This window comes from Gymnodraco acuticeps, unplaced genomic scaffold (genome assembly GCF_902827175.1).
Source record: "Gymnodraco acuticeps unplaced genomic scaffold, fGymAcu1.1, whole genome shotgun sequence".
Lineage (NCBI taxonomy): Eukaryota > Metazoa > Chordata > Actinopteri > Perciformes > Bathydraconidae > Gymnodraco > Gymnodraco acuticeps.
Genome location: NW_022990764.1, coordinates 1,650,840 through 1,673,946, shown reverse-complemented (window position 1 = coordinate 1,673,946; position 23,107 = coordinate 1,650,840). Strand labels below are relative to the sequence as shown.

At 41.4% G+C, this 23,107-nt stretch overlaps 1 protein-coding gene across 6 annotated transcripts in view; it reads right to left on the bottom strand.

Annotated features, from left to right (window-relative positions):
- pkp4 (plakophilin 4) overlaps positions 1-23,107 on the bottom strand; it is a 95,334-nt gene that overhangs the window by 14,680 nt on the left and 57,547 nt on the right. For 4 of the 6 annotated variants that reach the window (XM_034232423.1, XM_034232421.1, XM_034232426.1 and 1 more), the window contains 7 exons: positions 19,237-19,368; positions 18,647-18,834; positions 16,632-17,214; positions 7,140-7,310; positions 4,237-4,447; positions 3,184-3,316; positions 1,473-1,686 (listed from right to left, as the gene is read on the bottom strand). In XM_034232423.1, coding sequence (XP_034088314.1) covers positions 1,473-1,686; positions 3,184-3,316; positions 4,237-4,447; positions 7,140-7,310; positions 16,632-17,214; positions 18,647-18,834; positions 19,237-19,368 — 1,632 coding nt within the window. The remainder of the gene's footprint in view (positions 1-1,472; positions 1,687-3,183; positions 3,317-4,236; positions 4,448-7,139; positions 7,311-16,631; positions 17,215-18,646; positions 18,835-19,236; positions 19,369-23,107) is intronic. The other 2 variants (XM_034232422.1, XM_034232425.1) reach the window with 1 other exon arrangement.

Sequence of the window (23,107 nt, the reverse complement as noted above, 5' to 3'; positions counted from 1 at the left end):
GTAGGAAAGAGTCGCCGGTGAGTGAATGATTGCTGTCTGCCTCACTTTAGTGTGGGTGGGACGCCGTCCAGCTAAAAGCTCTTTGTGGATTGTTCTCATCAGCTGTAATTAACCAGAGGTGATGTAGCACTTACGACCTTTTCTAATTGCTCCCCATCCAGAGGCCTGCACTACCAATTAACCGCAGCAGGCTCTCAGGCTAGTGGATGAAAGGGGAAGAATCTTAAACAGAGCTCACATTAAAGCCGCTTACTCTGGCTGGGCGGCACATCCATGCAACTTTTTGAAATTTAAATGAAGGGAGTTAAATCCATTGTCGTGGTCATCACGCTCTTACTTCTATGTACTTAATTATAAGCATTAGAAGAAAAAAAAAAATGCTATATTAAAATGTGAATCTATTAGTATGTGTTAGTAAGCAGACAGTTCATTGAACCAGGAAACTGAAGACAATATGAATATATGAATGAAAAGACAATATGAAAAGGCTACAGAGTGTTTTGTTCTGACTCCCACTGTCTTCCTCACTGCTGGACTGTAACCCGATAACACATGAGCGGGGGCCGGAGTGGAGCTCAAGCAGCTGACTCAGCCACCTGGGAGCCAAATGTCTTGGCAAGCTTGTTTCTGTAGTGCTCCACCCTGATCCTAAACAACATGGATTTGTACCCTGTTTGCAGAGCTCAGACACACAAACACAACTGAGCTGCAATGCAGGGAGGAGGAGACTGACAACAGACTGTTCTCAGACGGAGCTGAATCTCTCCGCAGACAAATTAATAAAAGAATATGAATCCTGTGGAAATGTGGTTTAAATTCCATGGATATATCATAAGCAGTTGTGACAGCAGTGGCAGCAATTTAAGAAAATGTAATTATGACTTAGTATAGACCATGTAAGCAGTCTGTTTAATTAGTTGAACAGAATATCTTAGTTTACACCTCACCTCAAGGATTACCTGTGACAGGAAGCATCAGGCAACCAAACCAAAACAGTGCAATACCAATCCCTCCTAAAACCCCTCCAGGTTTGTCAGGTATATAATCTTATGCACAATGTTCCTGTCCCGCCATAATCCTCCGACTTCTAATTTTCCAAGAAAGCAGTGACAATTAAAACAAATATATCCAGGATGGACGGATGAAAAATGAGCTGAAACTCATTATAAAGCTGACAATTTGGTGACTTTCCCTCTTTTAAATAAGTGTAAATGAAATGTCTTTGGGTTTTGAGATTTCCCAAATGTATTCATCAGTGATGAAAATACTTATTAAACAGGGTTAGTTTTAAAGAAAGTGTATTTTGCTTTTGTTGTATGCCAGATGGAGGAGCTTTATAGTGGATCATCCTTTTGTAGAAGAGTGTAAAATGAGTTGGAGGGAAAGAAAATAGTATTACCCCCACATGCAAAGATGTGTGCAAAACTATTAAAGTGAACATTCCTTTTTATCCTTCCCACACGCTGACCTACCTGTGACAAGCTCCCGCACTTCTGCATCCACAGTCTTCCTCAGCAGGCGCAGCAGAGCGGGGACGCCTCCTGCGTTCCTCACAGCGACCTTGTTCTCGTCCATGGCTTTCCCGTAGACCAGGTTCCTCACTGCTCCACAAGAGTTCTTCTGGACGTCTATGACCTTGTGGTCCAGTAAATCCACCAGATGTTTAATCCCTCCCAATCGACACACCTGCGGACAATGTGGGTGAGATCAGGCGGGAAAACGATTGTGACCACCAACAGCATTTTTTCAGCTTTTAATATATACCTTTCAGAGCTAAATCATACATTTATTCATGTGACAATAATCTTAGCACGGGGGAGTAATTCATACTGAGGTACAATTATTTGGAAAAGTGATTCAAATGTATGACCTCAGAGAAAAATCTTTACTAAGGATTAAAAAACGTAATTAACATTTTCACCTGGAAACAGAATGAAACGTAATAGAAGAAAAAATGCTTTATCCAAATAAGCCTTCTGCGTTTCATTGAATGTTGTGCTATGTCGACATTTGCCATGTAAGAATACAAACATTTATTTTTCCTGGCTGATGTTTTATTCCTTTTTCTGCTTTATGCTGAGTTTGACCTTTAATGGTTGAGGAAAAAAAGGGTGTAACGAGAAAAATTCAAATCAATGGATATGATTCAGCAGTGAGAATGTGTACTTTTATCTGTGTGTACACTTGCAGTAAAGGTTTCATACTCTGGGGAACATGAATGTCCTTGCACATGTTTTAATGTCTTAATTCTCTCAATAGTGGTGACAATATTTCAGTCTGGATCAAAGTGGTGGGCTGTCTTTCTGACCGACAGCTCTGGTTTCGTTTTGCAGCTCCAGCCCATCACTTCTCTTGGTTCTAATGACATTGACTCACCAAAGTAATGTCTGGGGTTTTGGAGCAGAACAAGAGCGCTAAAAATATGTCCCATAATGCCACATAAAAGAATGAGATTAGCCAGCGGATTTGGCAGATTAGCTACAACATTATTAGGCGGTATAATTGCGATGGAAAACTGTGAGGGTGCACAACTAAAGTCGGTTTGGAAGGTCAAACTTAAAGCAGAACGTTTCTCTGTGGAGTGAGTCTGATGGATGTTTGGGTTATATTTAGTTTGTTCTTCCTAATAACAATCTATTACCTTGTTCTTTAGAGAGACAGTTTGTAAATTTAATAACAACCACAGGCACAAATGATGTCTTCTAAAGTCAAATTTAGAGCTCAGTAAAAATCATTCTATTCACAGGCTTGTCTAAGGTGGAATAAACGACCTGACCCAACTGAGGGTATAATTGTGGGTTTTAAGTGTTAAATGTTTAAACATTGTTTTTTTCTGTCAATTCAAGTGATGATTGTTTTGTTTGATTATTCTTAAAAGAACAGCACAGTTGGGCTAAAATAAATTCTAATAAACAGACGAATCAAATTAAATTATATCAAGTTAAATCAAATCTTATTTTAAGGATAAGGTTTACAATTTGTCTGACCGTCTGAAAAATATCTTTGTCTCCCCCCGTTGGACCGAACTCAATATAAAAATCAGTATAGCAAATGGCTGGAAGTTCCAAAAATAATAATAAGTTGCAGCTAAAACATGACACAATCGCAACTGATGAAAACACAAAAACATTTACATAATATTTACAAATGATCAGAAGTTAAGGTGGTTGAGTGAACACCTACCTCAGTCTTAATCCGATTATCCCCAAAGCACAGGTGCTGCAGGTAGGCGGCTGCGTTGGCCTGCACCGAGGGGAAGTGGTGCTGCAGCATCTGAATCACCTCCAACAGCTCTGGGTCCCGCCAAGCAAACTCCCTAAAATGACAGGTAGGGTACAAAAGGTATCGGTATGACTGCAGAGGTGGAAATACATTTGTCTCCTTAAAAACACGGGCACAGTTTCCCCTAAATAATTCATTCTTGAGCACCTCAGGGCAAAGCGATAAGCCGAGGGAATTACATTCAAATCCGGTTCTATACAACAATGCACTTGGATAACTGCTTTTCTGTACGCAGGCCACTAAAGAAACACATGAGGAATGCATCGTCTCTAGAAATGATTGCTTTAAGATACTCAGATTCTCCATACATGTATTCAAAAGTAGGTGACATAATGAGAATGCTGGTGTTTGAATAGTGGTTGATTATGTCTCACTGAGAGTAAAGCACAACCCCAGGCAGGTCAAACTCTTTTAGTTGTGTTGTTTCTACACAGCACAAAGCTGAAAAACAGTGCTGAAATGCATTTCCCTGGACAGAGATCCTGTTAAATATTACTCTGATGCTCTTACTAACGGACCTGGGTCACGGTTGCCTCCCTGGTGCACTCTCTTCAAGTAGTTACACTACAGCAACATATACGCGTGTAAACAAAGTTCCCAACGTGCAAGGTCAGGGGCCTACGACAGAGGTCAACCTGCGCTTACACATGACTGTACGACAAGAGCAGACGCAGCAGTTTGGTGCATGTGAGAGGCTATTGTTAAGGGGCCAGGCATAGTAGAGGCAGCTTAAAAGCTAGAGCTGCATGTGACTACCCGGGGGGGGGGGGGGGGGGGGTACTGTTTTAACAGTAAGAGAGGACACCAGTGTTGACCCAGCAGAAACAGGGATGCCTTGTAAGCATAATGGTCCCTCCGGATGACTGGGATGACTGTTTCCTTCTACACTACGCTATCTGCTAACCTCTGACTACATCTAGTAGTTTAGAAACAATACAGTGAAACATGACATACCTGGGATCCTTCTGAATGCTGTCTATGGAGGGTGAGCGGGTTGCACTGTCGTCCATGACAACAGCCTGGCGCGTGTAGTTTTGATCGGACGGCCGGTACTGCGCTGAGCGATACGGATCAGCATAGGTGGCTGCTGTGTTCAGAGCATAGTTGTTTCTTTGGTAGATCATCGTACCGCGCTGGCTGGGTGTGCGCTGGAGACTCCCCACACCTGAAGGTCCAGGAAAACAAAAGTTTAACAAGAGAAAAAAACACAAAAGCGAGTGGACAAAGCCATGTTAGTGGAGATTAGCAGCGTTCAAATCTTTTCATCTAAACTCTGAGCTTTGAATGGCGCTACCATTACACTTTAAAGCGAGCTGAAAATGCAAACATGCGGCCGTTCCGTCAGACTCAGCAAATTCTGAAATCTGGAACCAATTAATGATGAGGATAAAACAAAGCTCCCTTAGCTACACAAAGCAGAAGTCTTCTTCTTCAAGGGGATCTTTGCATGTTGTTTTGTTTTTACAAGATTGCGTTTAACCCGGAGGGATCCTGCTGGTTTTCAAAGAGGACTCAACATGCTCTCCAAATCCTTTCCTCACCCGCTTCTCGCTCCTTTGTGCCACTGTGTCCTTAGGCTAACTTTGCCAAACTCAGCAGAGGGGCAACAGTAGACCATGACCAGCTCCAAAAACAGTCAGAGGTACACAAGTTAAGTGGAAGCATTGCAAACATGCAGAGAAGTTATCCTTTCCAACATGGTCCAACATTCAGCCTGATAGCATCTTGTTTCAGTCGTCTTTCCACATTCGCTCCAAGTCATTTTCTGACCTAGTTTTCTAGAACAGTGGGTCACAAACACAGAACTGCATAAACAAGCTGCTTGGATTAGCCCTCCTTCTCACCCGAGCCATGTGATGTGTGGCAGTGCTGCGCTGGTCAGATCCCTATCAGAGTGCCAACAGCACTGAGCATGTGCGTGCTCATACTCCCTCCTACCAGAAAGCAAGACGTCTACTTTTGAGGCTGCACCAAAAACACAATTTCTCACTTCAGTGCACTTCTATTTTGGGCGGCAACACTATCCTGCAATATGGTTATCTCCCGAAAAGGAGCCAAAGACAATGGAGGACAATTTATAAAGCACATAGTGTAGCTTTCCACTCCTCATCTTTTCAGGGTCAATATTTCTGAGCAATGTAAAGAACTAGATTGCCACTTCCAGAAAATGCATTGCAAGCGGAAGGGGAGGAAATAGCCCAAGGAAATGTAATTTACACAACATAAAGAAAACTCTGTGATGAAATTGGATTTTGTTTGTATACGAAGTTGCTTTTACAAAGGCTCCATATTGAAAAACTCTTCCAGCTTCACCCTCCTCATATAGCTGGCATAAACACATTATGTATGGCTTGACTGGGGGCTTATTTACAGCATCAATAGCAATTTATTAGTGCACTCATTGGTCTAAGCAGATCTCCTGTGTGCCAAGAAGAAGGCTGAACGGAGGGTGTGTGTCAGTAAAAACTAAGCATGTGTGTCTGAGGGAAGATGAGAGGGGAATGCCAACAACAGGAGAGCTGGATGAGATGTGGATGAGGGTAACCAAGCTGTCCCCTGGCCCCTTCATCCTTCTCCCCATTCTCACGGTGACACACGGGTAATGGACTCCTTTGTGGCAGGATGACATATCAGTACCTGCCCATTAACTCATGTCTCACCCTTTCCGCTGACAGAGGAGGGAGGAACGGAAGGGAGGCAGGGTAGGAGAGGGCGACAGAGTGAGATAAAAATATAGCCAGGGATAAAAGCAAGACATAGGTAGCAGTAAAGCTAAAGGGCAGACTGACAGAGAAATGGTGTTCTCTGAGAAAGACAATACAGCAGAGTCAAGAGGCAACAGACTTGAATGAAAATACTTGGAGAGAATAAAGAGAACGTCAATACTAGATTAAAGAAAGTACGAGTGCTCTTATTGCCAAGAAAGGTCTGCTTGAAATGAAAATGTTTAGAGAGAGCTGATCTTGACATGAATGATGATGCAGAGACAGCTCGGGGTAGGAGGACAGAAAATGCAGGAAATTAAGAGAACCGCATGGGGTTTCTGTTGTGTTTGGAAATTATTTCATAGCCTGACCTGTTACACACAATATCTGAACAAAACCTTATTGTTTGTAAGCTATAGCAGGGGTATCCAACTTTTTGGACCATCACTATATTGCCTAGGAGGCAGGAGGTAAGGAATGATAACCAACTAACCATCACCAGATTAAGGATATTTACGATTATATAAGTATATTCTCAAATGCCCCTTCCATATGTTGGTATTTTACTCAATTAAGCTACCTAGTGACTAAACTAGTAACACAATTACTTTGCGTGTACCAGGCAATCAATTTCCCTCTTTACATTAAATATATATATTTAAGCAACTTCATGCCCAATATATTTTTTCAATCATTTGCAAGACTTTGAGATTTTTTCCATCAACATTAAATTACATATACTCAATACTGTGGGCAATCCCCACAGGAGCAATTTGGGGTGAAGTGTCTTGCCCAGGGACACAACGACATGTGCCACACGCCTCCCCATCAACTTGTCAACTTTCAAGGACTTAAAGATCCTGTGGGAACTACTCCTTTGAACTTTCTTTGACAGCTTTCATTTGGTGAGAAAAACATCTTGCAAATCAGATTCACAGAACAATAGAAAGTATTTATCATCTGCAGTAATGCATCATCACAAAGTGGCAGACAATAAATGGCAAATAGCAATTAGGTCAATACACAAGGACAAGTGTATCTTTGATTTTGTTTTATATAGACGTCATGTCCTTGAGGGTTGGTTTGACATTGTCTTTACTTTTATTTACATTTTTTCCACTGGGTTTTTTATTAGAGTAACGTTGTACCAACCTGAGGAGCTCCTGTAGAGCGTGCCCGGCTGGGTCTGGCTCGGGCTGCGGTACAACGGGCCCTGGAACGTCCGATCCTCGTAGATTGGTGCGATGTGGCGGTCTGGAGACATGGCCGGCCTTAAGTCCTGGCCCAGCTGGCTGTGTTGACTGGCGTAGGAGCTTTGCATTCCTGGAGATGAAGAAGAGTGGTCACAAAGACGGTTACATAAGTAAAGTGTCAAAGGTTTGGACAGATTGTCACTCGTGTCCTTTAAAAGAGTCCTCGAGGAAGAGACAAACTGACTCGTGCTTTTTTACAGTAATCCTTTCTTGAAAGAGAATCACTTAAATGATTGAAACACATCAACATGCAAAATAAGAGGGTAGATGAAAAGTTTTTTCCCCCAACTTTTTCAATTTCCATTTAGGTATGAAAATCAGTTTAAGAGACATGATACATGGTGGATTTAGGTAATCAATCACATAAACGATGTGTCACCTTTAATGTTGTCAGAGTTAATGTCATTTTTGCATAATAATGCGGTTCAACGATATGCAAAGTATGCTCTGTATTACCATACAACAATAATGCCAAGCTGACAAAATTGAAAGCCAGCAGGATGTTCACCGTGACCTCTTCATAGCAGGTTTCAGGTTTGTGAGTTCATTTCTACACCGGATCAAATTAATGCAAATTGAGAGGGAACATCTGTATGTATATACAGTATATTTATTTAAAGGGCTGTGTATATATATAAAAAAATTAAGAGACCACTCCACATTTTTCTTCAATCTCAATCTCTACATGTATGGCAGCCATTCCATTCCAGTGTCTGTTGAATTGCAAGACAGAGAAATGTAATCAGTAGTTTATAGAATAAGATATAATGTTCATCCTAATCAAACACATACCTATAAATAGTCAAACCAGAGAAACTGATAATGCGGCAGTGGTCTCTAAAAAAAATCTAGAGCTGTATATATTAAAGTCTCCCTGTGTATGTGGTCCATTGTTCCACTGTTACTCGAAGCTAAGATACACTCAGATAAACATTTTCCAAACAAGTATTACACCTGTTGGAATAGGGAAAAACTAAATTACAGGAGGGTAGAATAAAAAAAACAATGGTAGCCCTATTCGAATTCAATTTTCTTGCACGTCTGTCCGTCCTGGGAGAGGGAACCCTCCTCTGTTGCTCTCCCTGAGGTTTTTCCCATTTTCCCCTTTAAACTGTGGAAGTTTTTCCTTGTACGATGTGAGGGTCTAAGGGTCTAAGGGTCTAAGGATGTCGAAGGGTGTTGTATTGTCATACTGATATTCTGTACAAACTGTGAAGTCCACTGAGACAAATGTAACATTTGTGATATTGGGCTATATAAATAAACATTGATTGATTGATTGATATTTTGCCACCCAAATTAAAGATGTAAAAAATAACATTTTCAAAGGGCCAACAAAGAGCTGACGGCATTAGACCAAGGAAAAGGCATGGCCAGAGCAGATGTTGTGACATGTGCCATAAGGGACACATCTTCTGTAATGTGCAACAAGCTAAACTGACATGGGCGAGAACAAATTAACACACAGGTGAGTGCTCAATTCTTTACACAAAACTCACTGTAATTACAGGCTGTGGGGGCAGCTTAAAGCAGTGAGTCGTGTCTGATTCAGATTCAGTCCAGATGTGAAACGGTAACAGCAGAACAATAGCTGTAGCTCTGACCATATAAAGAAGCCACGAGACTCCTCCCCCATCATCTACCATTCCCTTACCTAACCAACCTCAAAATGCCTACAAATCCCAGGGCAAATTAGAGTTGGCAGTCTTTTAATCTTCAATATGTTTCACATCAGAGTGCTGAAATCAATATTCATGTAAATCTTGCAATTTCCTAATTGTCAAGGAGTAAAAGATCCTCCCGTGTGAGACACCCTCTCAGTAAAAGCCAATTGCTGACAGTTTAACAAGGAACTGTTGGTGTTCCCTCCCATATTAGGTTCACAGGGAGAAATGTGCAATTAAACTAAAGAGAATTAAGTAGGAAAATATTTTGTATAGATTATAGTACACATTTTAATCTAATGGTTATGTGTTTTGCACCACATTAACTTGAGTATTGCTGTGTAGGAGATGGATGATGGGCTGTAAAGATGCAGGATGAAAAAAAAGGTCTAATGAAAATGGACAATTACTGCGTGATTGCCCTAATCATTCCCCCATTACATTAGACTGTGGACGACTGTGTTATTGTGGCAGGACGAGGTACAATAACGGTTATCATTTCACTGTAAAGCATTACCGTTATATGAGGATGTGAGATCAGGAAAATCTGAAGAAACATGGGCGCAGTAAAAGTAGAAGAAACAATTGATATAAAGAGATCCCAGGTATGCTTTGTCTTTAATTTGATCTACATGTTAGTGTTTTTGTGTTAAACTTCACATTAGTTAGGCTCACCACAGTGTGAAGCCCAGTGCAGCAGTATACAGCTGGCAACTGACTGCTTATTGCACTTCTCACGTCACTTGGGTCCTGTCCAACTGCTGAACACCAGCTCTGTCACGCAGAACCAGCTAAATGAGGGATTCTTGTCACAGTTTGAGACAGAGGAAATTAATAAAATAAGAATGTTTTCCTCCAGTGGGAGTGGAAGGCTTCTGGGGGCAAAGCAAGAGAAGATTTTCGATGTAGATAGCAGGGCCAGACAGAGGCTGACCTCTGAAGCACATCAGTTAAGAAGCAAAGCTCTGAGGAGGCATCAGCCAGCTGTTAGAAGACCCTGCTAACCTCTAGCTACGTGAAACATGCACAAGAGAATTCATTAACTAGATGAATGGGTATTGTTTTAGAACAATGGCGGCAATCCAGATTATGCACTAGCTAAAACAAGTTAAAAGAAAATGTATGTACCACTGTCTCTTAAGCCACGACAATGTATGAAATTAACATCAGCTTGAATTAGACATCTACTTATAATCCGGTTATAAACAATGCTGTGGAGGTTATTTAAGAACGATTTTTGGTTAAATTCATTTTCTGGCACTAAATATAAAAATACCACTTTGCCTATGCAACAGGTTGGCCCCCTAACAAAAGCCCCCCACCTCCACCCCCTGCTCGTGGTACTTCCAAAGGCCACTCTACACTGTTTAATTCCCAACTGAACTCCAGTCCCCCCCCCCCCTCACTCCAGAGTTTAAGATTTGCTTGATGGAAGTGGAGAAATGTGTATTTTTATTTTTAAATGATTTTTTTTAATCAGCATTCAAATTAATTATTTGTTCAAAACCATTTATTTAATGAATGAGTCACCTAATGCAGTGCTTTCAGAGCAGCTTAGAGTTGTTGGCACTTCAGGGTGAAAGTCTCTTAGCTTTTAGTGACCTCTCTTGTGGCTTTTTTCCTAATGGAAACTTTGCAGTTGCAAAATATATTCAACAATTCAGATTTAACAATGGATTGTATTTAAAGCCACAAATGAACTATGAACTGAATTTAAACAAGTTCTCTGAAATGGCAGGGATGTTGATTTGCAGAGTAGGGTGTAAAAGTGAAGGCTGTTTCTGCTGTAGTGGCATACTCAATAGCCCTGGAAGCCTTTCACTCTGTGGCAGTGCACACAATAGCCAGTAGCAGCAGCTTGGCAGGAAATCAGTTCAGCTTCTCTTGTTCAAAGGTTTAAAGGGGGGTGAGGATATGAAGAGGAGAGGAGGTAGCGGGAAGACACAAGGAAAAAGGCGGGAGCCACAGAGAAGAAAGTGGGAGATAATTATACGAGAGGGAAGGAAAAGAAAGGATAAAAATGAAAAGAGGGTTAATGAGGCCGCTCGGACCACCAGAGACTTCTCATCCCATGCAGAGCCCGGCTGTAACCGAGTGACAGGGACAGAATCTCCAAGGCACAGGAGCCTTCATGCATATCTCTCCCACTCAGCAGCCTGACTCCTGGAAGTAGCAACATTCAAACAACCTTAGAGGGGACTAATCTGTCTCTTCTTCTTTATTCCACTCCCCCGGTAGTAGGGCGGCAGTCACTTCTAGAAAAGCATCTGCAAATTGTCAGGAAGAAATAACATGCTGCTGTCTATTGAGGATGAATGGCCCACATTTCTGGTGCGTTTTATAGTCATTGAATTCTCCCCCTCAGCCCTCGCACAGTGGCTTTAACAGATTGCACTTGGCAACGGCGAGATGAAGGGCGGTGGTGTGCTTGGCGCGTGCTCGCTCTCCAGAAACAAACACTTAAATGGATGCAGCTGACTGCATTCCTCAACACATTTTTTTAAAATCCCTTTCCAGACAAACAGGGGAGTGGAAATGATCACCAGAAAAGAAAATGGTATACTTCAAAGTGGGAATAGCTGTTAAAAATAAAGTATTCCACAGGTAAAACTAACGGGGGCTTGGCTGTCAGGCTGATCACACACACACACACACACACACACACACACACACACACACAACACACACACACACACACACACAACACACACACACACACACACACACACACACACACACACACACACACACACACACACACACACACACACACACACACACACACACACACACACACACACAACACACACACACACACACACACACACCACACACACACACACACACACACAACACACACACACACACACACACACCACACACACACTACACACACACACACACACACACACACACACACACACACACACACACACACACACACACACACACACACTAATCTCTGCTCTGAAATGGGCATCAAGCGTAATAGCCACATTATTTGGGACAATTTGTCTTCATTTTCAATTTTTCAGCCGCAGAGGGAAGGTATGACTTCCTGCCAATGACAGGGGAGGGAGGGTAGCCAGGCGGGTGGTGGTGGTGGGGGGGGGGGGGGAACAAGAGAAGAGCACTAGATAGGAAGAATAAAATACAAGTAAAAGAGATAGAAGTCTGCTGAAATATAATAACATAAGAAACCAAACGTTGCATTTAACCCTGATCACGTGATCATCCCATTTACAATCTATAATGGATCATCAAGCATTTATGACAAACTACGCTGCTATAGGTAAGGCTCCACGGTGGAGTTTAAGAGAGAAAGAAACACAAGAGAGTGTGAAGAAAGTGGAGGTAGAGAAGGAGGACATGGGAGGGATGATCTATCAGAGAGAGTGAGAGGAAGTAGGCTGCTGTCTCACTCTGCTCAGAGGACAGAGACTGAAAACCCATTTGTGTCTGTTTGAGACATCATCCCTCAGAGCTATGTGACATAACTGCCTACTTACAAGAAGCTACAAACACGCAGACACATGAATGTCTGACAGAAGGCTAGCACATAAGACGAGGACATCTGGTGACGACAGGCCACACTACACTCTAAAAACAAATTCAGGCGACCTTTCACCTCCACTTAATTAAATGCATGGTTGCAAGATAAAAATGTGAGTTAATTGATTTAGATAAACATTTTAAGTTGCAAACATTAATTTATAAGTTGTGTTGACGTAATAATGTTGGTAATTAAATCAACTTAATATTGTGTGTAATTTAAACGCTGATTTCTGCGTTAAGTGACTTAAAACAAAATTCAAGTTGTAGTAAGTAATGCAATTGGCTTGATAACTTAACTGTTCTACACCTTGAGTTAAGGATTTCAAGTCCACTCCCACTTAACATGCCTGGACAAGTTCCGACAGTTAAGACAAATAGAAATATACAAAGGACATTTTAAGGTGCGGAAAAAAACACAGGACAAAAGCACTGCTGTCAGTTACATTTTGAAGCATATTGCACTTTTGGCCACACCCCAATCAATAATATCTTAACAACGTTCAGCATGGATAGGTGTTGGCAGCAATGGCATGGGAAAAGGATTGTGTACAATTTGAAAAGTGGCTTCTGCTCTTCACTTAACCAGTTCACATATTATATGGAACCTGCAGAAAAGATGAGAAGATACACGAAAACTTGCACGGTTGTGATTGACAAAATCTGTCCACATGCATTTAGGTACTAGGCAAAGTACTCAAAAGCACCTCTGTGTGTCTTCAGGACCACATTGCCATGACGACACACACATGCAGACTCAATAGGGGAAAACAACACCAGCGTTGCTTTAGCAGCTGGTAATAATGGCTCTGAATTAGCTAAGAGTGACAGTTTAAAAAGTATGCAATTCATTATCTCTTATGCGCTAACCTATTATTTAATGTGCTTCAAAAGGACATGAATATCGCCTTCATCAGTGACCGGTCCACCCCAGGATCTGACCATACGATGGCAACCATCGTGGTCGAGGGAAACAAATGAATGAGCAAGCATTCTGCGTTAAATGTGTTCATACTGTTTGAGATAATGACTGTCGGCAGTGTAAACATCTTTGTTACATCTTTTGTAAAAATGGATGTGTGTGATCTGGAGGTTGGTGGCCATTGAGAGTTTGTTTCTGTAGTTTTACAAAAACTTTACAGATTTTACATATTTGGCACTGGTTTTAAATATGCAAAGGCCTCTAACTTCGATGTGATGGCAGCATTTATTTGCTGTGTCCCCATTTCCCATGGTAATATGGCTAATGTGTGTATTTATTATTTGTGGGGCAATTTAAATTTGTGTTATTTATCTTTTTTATCAAGATTTAAATGAAGCTCAGCGCAAGTTCTTTCAGGAAGACTGGGTGTATATACATCCACTCCACAGCTGCATATAATCAGCTCATCACAGGCGTTCTCTTTAACCTATTACATTTCACCTCATTCTCCAGCAGCCAATCAACGTGCTGCAGCCAAACTTTAAAATGGTTCTCCTCTCTCCTGCAGTCAGCTGTGATTTCAGGTGTTCATGCACCTTATCATACTGTATGGCATGTGTCAATAAATGTTCAAACTAAATGAATTCTCTCCTGATTGAAACATCATGTGTTGAAATAAACAACTGCAGTTCAAAATAAAAAGTGAATTGCCTCATATCTTTGTTGTGGAATCAATTAATTTCTTTCTTTAAAAGGCAAAAACATGAAAAAGCTAAGAAAAAAAAAAAATGAAATACAATATATTTGGAGCAACTTAATTTATAAATGTTTGTCAACTTAAAAAACGTGTGTTCACAATGCTGGTAATTAAGTACATACAACTTAAAATTCCTTTTAAGTCATGCGGTAAAACAAGTTGGAACAACTTAATTTTTGGAGTAATCAACTTAAAAACTTGTATCCCGAATGAGGGTAATTAAGTACATACAACTTAAAATTCCTTTTAAATCATGTGGTAAAACTAGTTGGAACAACTTAATCTTTTGAGTAATCAACTTCAAAACTTGTGTTTATAATACCAATTATTAAGTAGGTGGTAATTAAAAACACCTCTGATTGTAGAGGAAAAGCCTTATCCCCTAACTCAAATAACTTTGTTGCTTTAAGACAATTTCATTAGAAGTTGTCTTAACTCAATAAACATTGATGCAAACTGTTGCGTTCATTTTCTTTGTTGAGCCAAGGCATTTGTTTTTAGAGTGTAGTTAAAACCCAGCAGCATCTGCACGTCCAGTTATTATCTCACAGGATAACAACTCAGGACATTTTACTAATTTGTTAGTAAAAATGTGTTTATCTTTCTCATTATAACATTGCTGTTGATTGTCTTCTTAAGGCTTAAACATGAAAACATATTTAGTATTAAGTCAGCAAGTAAGGAATTAAACTGACACCATTTTATTCATTTAACCATTAATATTCTTCGGTTTTATGTATGACACAAAATAAAGGTTAGTGTGTCTCGATGTTTAGGTGTATTGTGATTTTAATAATTCAATAAAAAAAAAAGTATATTACATTAACATTTAAGACTGTATTTCCCAGCCATGCTGTGTAGATTTCATATTTAAAACACAATGTACCATGTATTATAACAATTTAAAACACTACAATTAACATGATAAAAATGGGAAATTGGTTGAAGATGAGTATTTCACTGAGAACAAATGAGGACACATGTAAGCATGCAGCACCTACATGCAAGCACAATACACCGAGTATGATGGGAAACTGATGTCACACAACAACCACAAATGTTCACCTTCAACATCATCATCAACCAGGCCATCTGAGGGTATCCCCAGGCAGCAAGAAGTCAAGCAGAACACACTCCATTAACCTTGAAACCATAATACAGCCATTTGCTGAACAAGTGCTGCTGTTACCTTTTGGAGGAAAACAAAGATGCTCTTGGGTTTAATGATGAAACGCTACTTTCCCCAGTCACAGATGACTACTTTCATTGCTTTTTCTCCAGCTGCAAAGCCTTCATATAATACTGAAATGTGAACAAAGGTAGGATTTTGCTATGTAATAACTGTGGGTGTTATTATTAGCAAAGCTACATTCTTATCTACAGGAGATACCTTAGAAAGTGAGAATGAATCATTACAGGCCTGTGGTTGGGGGAAAAAATGGTCGGTTCGTGCTTTAAACAAGATAAGCGTTTGGCCTGAATACATTAGCCAGCGCCTGTCCTTAAAGGACACAGGCTAGCTTGGGATGGCAGGTTTTACAATTATTATCTACATGATCTCCTCAACTGTTCTGATTACATTACATGCACACAAACACACAGTTATACAGCCACCTAATTTTGCTCCTCGTGAGTGCACACTATATAGCGATAATGCACTCGTGAAATAATGGATTTGAACGGACATTTTATCATGTGTAAAATGTTTTAATCTACCTTCCCTATTATTACACTACATTGATATACCAATGACACCAATTATGATGATTTACCTTGCAAACTAAATGTGCCTTTGTGTCAAAACCATGTTTACTTAACAACTACATTTTCTTGCTCAATTTAAAGAGTTACCACAAACTTATTTGCTGAAAAGTTTCCACTATGATTTGTAAATATGTAATCATCAAAATCCATCAAACTACTCTACAGCCACATGTTAACTGTGATACTGCTATGTTAGGAATACTTGACTTGCATTCCTGTTAAACGGTTAAAGGCACAACGAGCTATGATAAGAACACTATTATTCTCTTTGAGCTAATATTTGTCTTCTTGCAGAAACTATGTTTTGGCTCCACTCCAGGAAAACCACTGACCTCACAGTAACTGTTTATTTTCAATTTCAGTATGCTGAGCCAAGAGAAAAATGTATCACAGTAGTTACACAGCGTGGACTACAAATCCTCTACTCAAGAAGTTCAGAAGAACTTGTGAAAAGCAATTATGTGACAGCCTGCAAAGTTAAATGACTACATGCTTGGGAACACAAAATGCCTTTTTAAAAGTGTTTATTACTTTTTACTCTATCAATGTTTTTTAATCTAAGGTAATAAACGCTTCGAACATTTATTTATTTTTACATTCATAGCTGGGATGAAGATTTTGTACACACGCAAGACATTATTATTTACTGAAATGAGAGTTTGAGCAAGCTAATACACTTTAAATGGCAGTGTGTGTGTATGTGAATGTGTGTGTGTTGATGCATTTGAGCACCTGTGAGGCTGTCAGGTCGCGTCATCCTCTCGTAAATGTCGTAGCTCTGGGGTCCGTAGGGCTCTGTGCTGTGGAGCATGGAGCGGGGCAGCGTGGAGCTGTAGTGCTGAGGCACGGCGGTCATGGTGGCCCTGACTGGAGACGATGAGTGAGTCGGCTGCTTGGTCAGTGGAGGGTTGACGCCCTCCACCATCGTCAGAGGCGAGCCCATGCGTCCTGACGATGACCCCGCGGAGGCCTGATAGGGCGAGGTCGTGCGGCTGGCGCTGCCCGATCGAGAGTTTGTGGAGCCCACACGTCGCAGGGCGGCGGGGGAGTTCTTCTGTGTGGAGTAGGGCGAGTTGTTGCCACCGGCGCTGGTGTTACTGCTGCGCTGGGCAGAGGGCAAGGTTGTGGAGAAGATGCTGGAGAGGGGTTTGGGTTCAGTTACGATGGGGGAGCCGTAGCCGCTGCCGACTGAGGTGCGCAGGGAGCCGCGGGAGGGGGACATACTGGTGGCGTAGGCTGGAGAGTGAGAGCGAGAAGGCACCGAGCTCACCCTCCGCATCGCCCGCCCAGGCACTGCTGATATGACTGCTGGAGCCTGTATGTCAGAAAGAAAAAACAATGTGGCTGAATGCATATTTTCCTCAGTCCTTTAGAAGCTATACAATCATGTTGTCCAATGATAAAGCCGTGCTAAATAACACAGCATAACCCACATCAAATCATCACAGGGCATGACTTTACTCTAGGCCAGGGGGTTTCAAAGTGTGGGAAGGTGAGCCTCCCCTCAGAGAACATAAGAACAGCCGCGCCCCCCCCTCCCAATTATTATTGCTATTATTATTATTATTATTGTTGTTGTTGCTATAATGCAGGGGCATTCAATTGCATTTCAAAGAGGTCCAGTCAGAGAACATGTCATTAAATGCTCTGTTTTCGCTGTCAACCTTTCTCTTTTTTGAGCGCGCCATTTGAAATTACACTGACTGTTTCTCTCTTCTTGTCTCGTCTCTGTGTTTGAATCTATCGTGCTGACTCACTGACTGCACCGATTTGATTGGCTGAGTAGCGTCACCTCCTTAAAACATTAAACAAAAAAAAATGTAAAACCTTTTTATCTTTATGTTTTAAACATTTTTATTTTTTAAAATGTTCAACATCGTGGGTAAATCCTTATAGGCTCCCGGCAACACACTGAACATCAACTTTGCCTCCTTATTACACTCACCCCTACTTTAGTGGGAACAATGAGTCTGCGTCTTTGATGCGCAGACAGGAATGTAGACAGGAATAGATCATCCTCTGGCTGCAGCCTTGACCGGTACTTGCTTTTGATCAAAGTAAGTATTATTAAAATAAAGGGTGGTGCCGGCCGTCAGCGAACCGAGCTGGCCGTCAACACACAGAACCCGCTGACGACCGGCCGTTCTGTGATTCTCCAGAACACACAGATGGCCAGTCCGCCCCTGCCAGGACTGGTCCATGAAAATTCTATAATCGTGGTCATACTTCACTCAAAATCTATCCATGTTGCCGCTCGCATTAAGTTAGCTGAAGTTAACTAGCTAGATTTCACTGTTTCTCGTTATTTTTTTCTCACGCTGCGCCTCCCCTGAAGCTCTCTGGCGTCCCCCCCGGGAAGGCACGCCTCACACTTTGAAAACCGCTGCTCTAGGCCATATTTATTTTCTCTTTTCCACCCCCCTCCCTCTGTCGTGTGTGGCCTTTGGTTTCTCAGTGGTCTATGTGTACAGCGCTGTATGAAGCATGATTATGTTGCGGTGTTCAGTGTACTTTATTAAGTGTTTCATCGCTACCTTGAAAAAAAATGAACAGCAATTTGTCTTTTGTTTAGTGAATTAAAAGCTCATCAGTTAGGTAATTAAATTCCATAAACCCTTGAACATTGTTAACACTGACTGTTTAATTAAAAATAACTGAATGCTGTTGTTATTCAGGAGATAACAGGTTAGAGATACATTTTGAGCTCCACCACAGAACAACAGCAATGTGTTGTAGGTAGATAGTACCTGGGTTGAAGCCTGGCCCTCTGCTCTGCTACTTCTCCCCAGGGTGCCAGCGCCAGGGAAGGAGTGCTGCACCCTCAGCTCAGCCTTGCCCATGTTCTGGCTGTGGAGGTAGCCGCTGCTGGCCTCTTGGTAGCCGCTGTCCGAGTACGAGTTCATCTGAGTAGAGCTGCGCGAATTTCCTGTGGACCCTGGGAGAGTGTGAAAGAAAAAAAAAAACCCTAATTAAACGCAGAGTCAAGAGGAGGGCAGGTTGGAGGAACAGGAGACAGACATGGTTTCATAATAGACATGACCTTTTCTTAGACAGCATTACTAATGACAAACGGCACAGCAAGGGGGAGAACGGTTCCAACACTCTTATGATTCAGTTTACCAAAGCCTTTCATAAGCTGTGATGAAGTATCATGGCATTCAAACTATGGATAAGATAAATGTGCAGGGTGAAACAAGCTTTCTGATACATCTAAAAGTAAAGAAAACAGTTGAAACATTGACGTAAACGTTTAGTGGCACACTGCTGAGGTAAGAAAATGAAGGTGTGAGTTAGAGAAAAGAAGGCTGCAGGCGATAGAGTGAAGGCAATAACAGACCCTCACTTTCATGGAGGGAGGACTGCTCCGGGGAGTACAGAGACACCTGCTCTGACTCAGTCCTGATGCGGTAGCTAGGCGACTGAGAGCTGTCAGTCAACCGAGACTTAGTGTCGCCCGAGGCAGAGGCATCTGGGAAGACACAGAAGAGCAGGGAGTCAGACAGAGGAAACGCTTTGGGTCTGAAACAATTAAGAGTTACGGCTTTGAATGGAAAGCTTATAATAGACATTAAAGCAGTCAACAATTGATGTAGTTGTGAGGAAACAATAACAGGCAATTATTTCTAGAACATTAGTTTCAGCCTGTGTACAGTTGGAGTCGTTACATTTTACTGGTATACTAATTTGGAAAGGCAAAGTTGGGTGGCATGTTACTGTGTATACAACCACGGTCTAAATATAAACATTCCCCTACATCAGTGGTTCTCAAAGTGGGGGGCGCGCCCCCCCTGGGGGGCGCAGAGGCATGCCAGGGGGGGCGCGAGAGATCAGGAGAAAAAAAATCATAAATTGAAGAATTATTTTTTCGAAAATAATATGATGCAGTACAGTACTATTACGTCTGGGTCTCTGTGTTTCAATAAAGCTCGGCTCTGTGTGTGTGTGGAACGAGCCATTTTGTGTGCACGAGCGAGAGAGAGAGAGCGCACCGGTACCGGAGATCGTTGTTGTTAGCTTCTGGTGCTAGCAAGCTACGCTAACGGAGTTTTTTCAACAACAAAGTGGAGAGTCCTCTCCTGTCAGACTGAGAGGCTCAGTGAGCCTGAAAAACAGGTATGAAATACTATATGACAGTAAAACAAGAATAAAGTTTAAAAGGGTGATTTGTAAAATATCTATAAAGAAAAAGTAAATCTGTTTACAGTTCTGTTTCAAATGGGTGTTGAGAGAGGTATCCATAGAACTCTTCATTTTGCTCACAAAGTGCACCAGATTGATGCATTTAACTTCAATATTTAAAAATAAATCTTCCCGGGGAGCTTGCCCCCGGACCCCCTATTTGAGAGTACACACCACCTATAAAAATAGCACTTTACCCCTGCTTACACCTATATGCCATAAGCTGATTATCGAGCCTTCATTGTAACAGTCGTGGGTACATTGTGTGTGTGTGTGTGTGTGTGTGTGTGTGTGTGTGTGTGGGTATGTGTGTGTGTGTGTGTGTGTGTGTGTGTGTGTGTGTGTGTGTGTGTGTGTGTGTGTGTGTGTGTGTGTGTGTGTGTGTGTGTGTGTGTGTGTGGGGAGTGTTGCAGTAGAAAATTCCACTGTAGCGACCGGTACATTAATGGGAAACCCTAAATGTTTGAGCACCCTCTATGAAACGTCAAGCTACCCCATAGCACCCCCAAAATAAATCTCTGGTGCCGCCACTGAGCCTGACTATTTGTGTCGGGGGGGCCTGAATTTTTTTTTTCTCCAAAGGGGGGGCCTGACAGAAAAAGTTTGAGAACCACTGCCCTACATCCACCTTCATTCAACAAGCAGACCTAGAATTAGCCCTCTTATGTCCCTGTGAATGTTGCTCGTAAACACAATCTAGTTAAGCGTGACGAGTGTCAATGGGTTATTCGGCAATCACTACAACAAAAGGCAGCAAGTGGAGGGGAACAGGGAGGCAAACATTGGCAGGCAGGGTGTGTGACATCCTGCCCGATTAACTGTGAGAATATGAGGTGAATCCCATGAAGAAGCCTCCTTGAGGCCCAAGGTGACCTGTTGAATAAATCTGTTGACACATAAGCCTAGTGTGGGGTTTGACAACCTGGCATTTTGCACTCCCACCTCTGAAGATCTAAGAGTGTTTGCCCATTTACTGATGGGACGAAAATGGATTTAGAGCAAAATTGCCAGGATTAACCATTTAGCATGTCCTGCCTTGACAACGTCTGCCCCTGCCTTACTCAACATCAGCATGTCTGCTCTGTAGTAAACATCTTCACTATTTGCAAAACACCTTGCCAATTCTGCCACTTTAAACAGTGATGCTATTTCTAATTCAACACATGGCCCTGCTTAAAATAACAAAATGATAAATGTAAGCTTCCATTTCTCTTTAGTCCTGCTTTCTCACTCACCCACTCACTGTCTCTTGTGTACTGTCTCGCTTTCTTCATCGTTCTCTGTTTGTAATTTTAACAAAATACCCATCCTGTTTTACATTTAGGGAGCAAAATAGAAATAGATTTATTTGACAGGGAAAATAGTCTTAAACGACCATCTGATTTGATCACTTTTATTTAAATTTAGCAACCCATCCTGACTGATCTTTTTTAATCTGTGTCTAATAGATGTTTAAAAGTGATTACTTTGCTGGACATTTGTTTTCACCTGGTATGAGGGTTGGGGGGAGGCAGGGTGTACTATTACCAATTTCATATTTGTCTTAAGTTTTTCAAAAGTCACTCCATAAGTAAAGCATTAAAATAAATCTAAGCTACTTTACTCATTGTTATGACAAAACCACAGTTCTTCAGTGCTGCTCTTGGCTGAAAGCTGAATTTGAATTAAAATATATTCATAGCAGTGAGGCTGAAACTGGTAAAAACCTCCATGCCCCGACAGATGAATAGTCCTACAGACTAATTACAACAGGACAATTGACTAAATAATAAAGGAAACCATCTGGAAATCTCAAAGCGTTTGACATAATTAAAGCAAATGTATAACAGCAACCCAGAAAGGTGCCTTGTACTCTGACAGAACAAATATTATACCTCACCGTTATGTTGGGTGAGGTATTTGTCCTTCCCATGGTCAACCTTTCCTTAATACAGTGCAGTGTTTTGCAATTGTTTTGGGGAGAATAGATGGCACATAATGGTGGATTGGTCACAGACAAGCTTTACACTGCACACCAAATGCCTTTGGTTGACAGGCCATGTTGTACAGAGAGAACGTTTAAGATCACATTTGAAACCAACAACATTTCATGTGGGTGCTACAATGGACTTCACAAAAAACACAAAAGGACACAGTTCTAAGAGGCCACAACTCATGTATATGTCTTTCAAACATAAGCAATGTTTTAAGGCTTTTTTTCCCCTCACATCCGAGCAGTTACTCTGTGTCCGGTACAGTGCTTCGTTTCAGAGCCCATATTTGTATACTGAGCCTAAACCCTGTTTGATAAATGAGATGCCAAAACATGGAGGAACAGGAAGAGAGGGACACAGTACCCCTATTTACACATTGAAGATAAAACATTACTGGCTTCAAAACTCACTCTATAACAGGGCTCTTGGCATTCATTATTTGGCCTCCTATATGTATTGATTTAATGTTGTCAATAGTGCCATTCTCATACAAAATAAGAGCACTCTGGATAGGGGGGTTTGTTTCTCTCCAAGATACTGAATAAGAGAGGTGTAAGTATAACACAGCTAACCTTGGTGATATTATATATGTTACATTTTATTTTGCACTTCATCTCTACTGCTTATACTCGCCTAAGTAACCACAGTTGTCAAAGCACCCCGTGACCCCATACATTTTTAATAATGTATTAAATAACACTATAGGTGCCCAGTTTACAGTCCAGCACTACCCACACAGACAATCAGCATTATTGTACCTTCTAAGAAGTTTATGTTTTTTTGAGGTGTCCAAAGTTAATTATTGTGTTGGAAAATGATGAGGATTTTCTAGAAATATATTTGAATCAGAGTGACTTCTGAACTTTTTGTTAACTGTAACCCACCACCAAACATGTCACATAAGAGAGTGGCCACGCTGGTTGAAGTTAAATACTAAATCTGTGTTTTTGCGCTTATATTGAGTCTGTTGTGGTGGAAAATACATATTCATAAGGTACCAAATCCGTTTTATAATTATGAGTCTGCTGGGCAACCAACTGGCAGGGAACAAGGTAA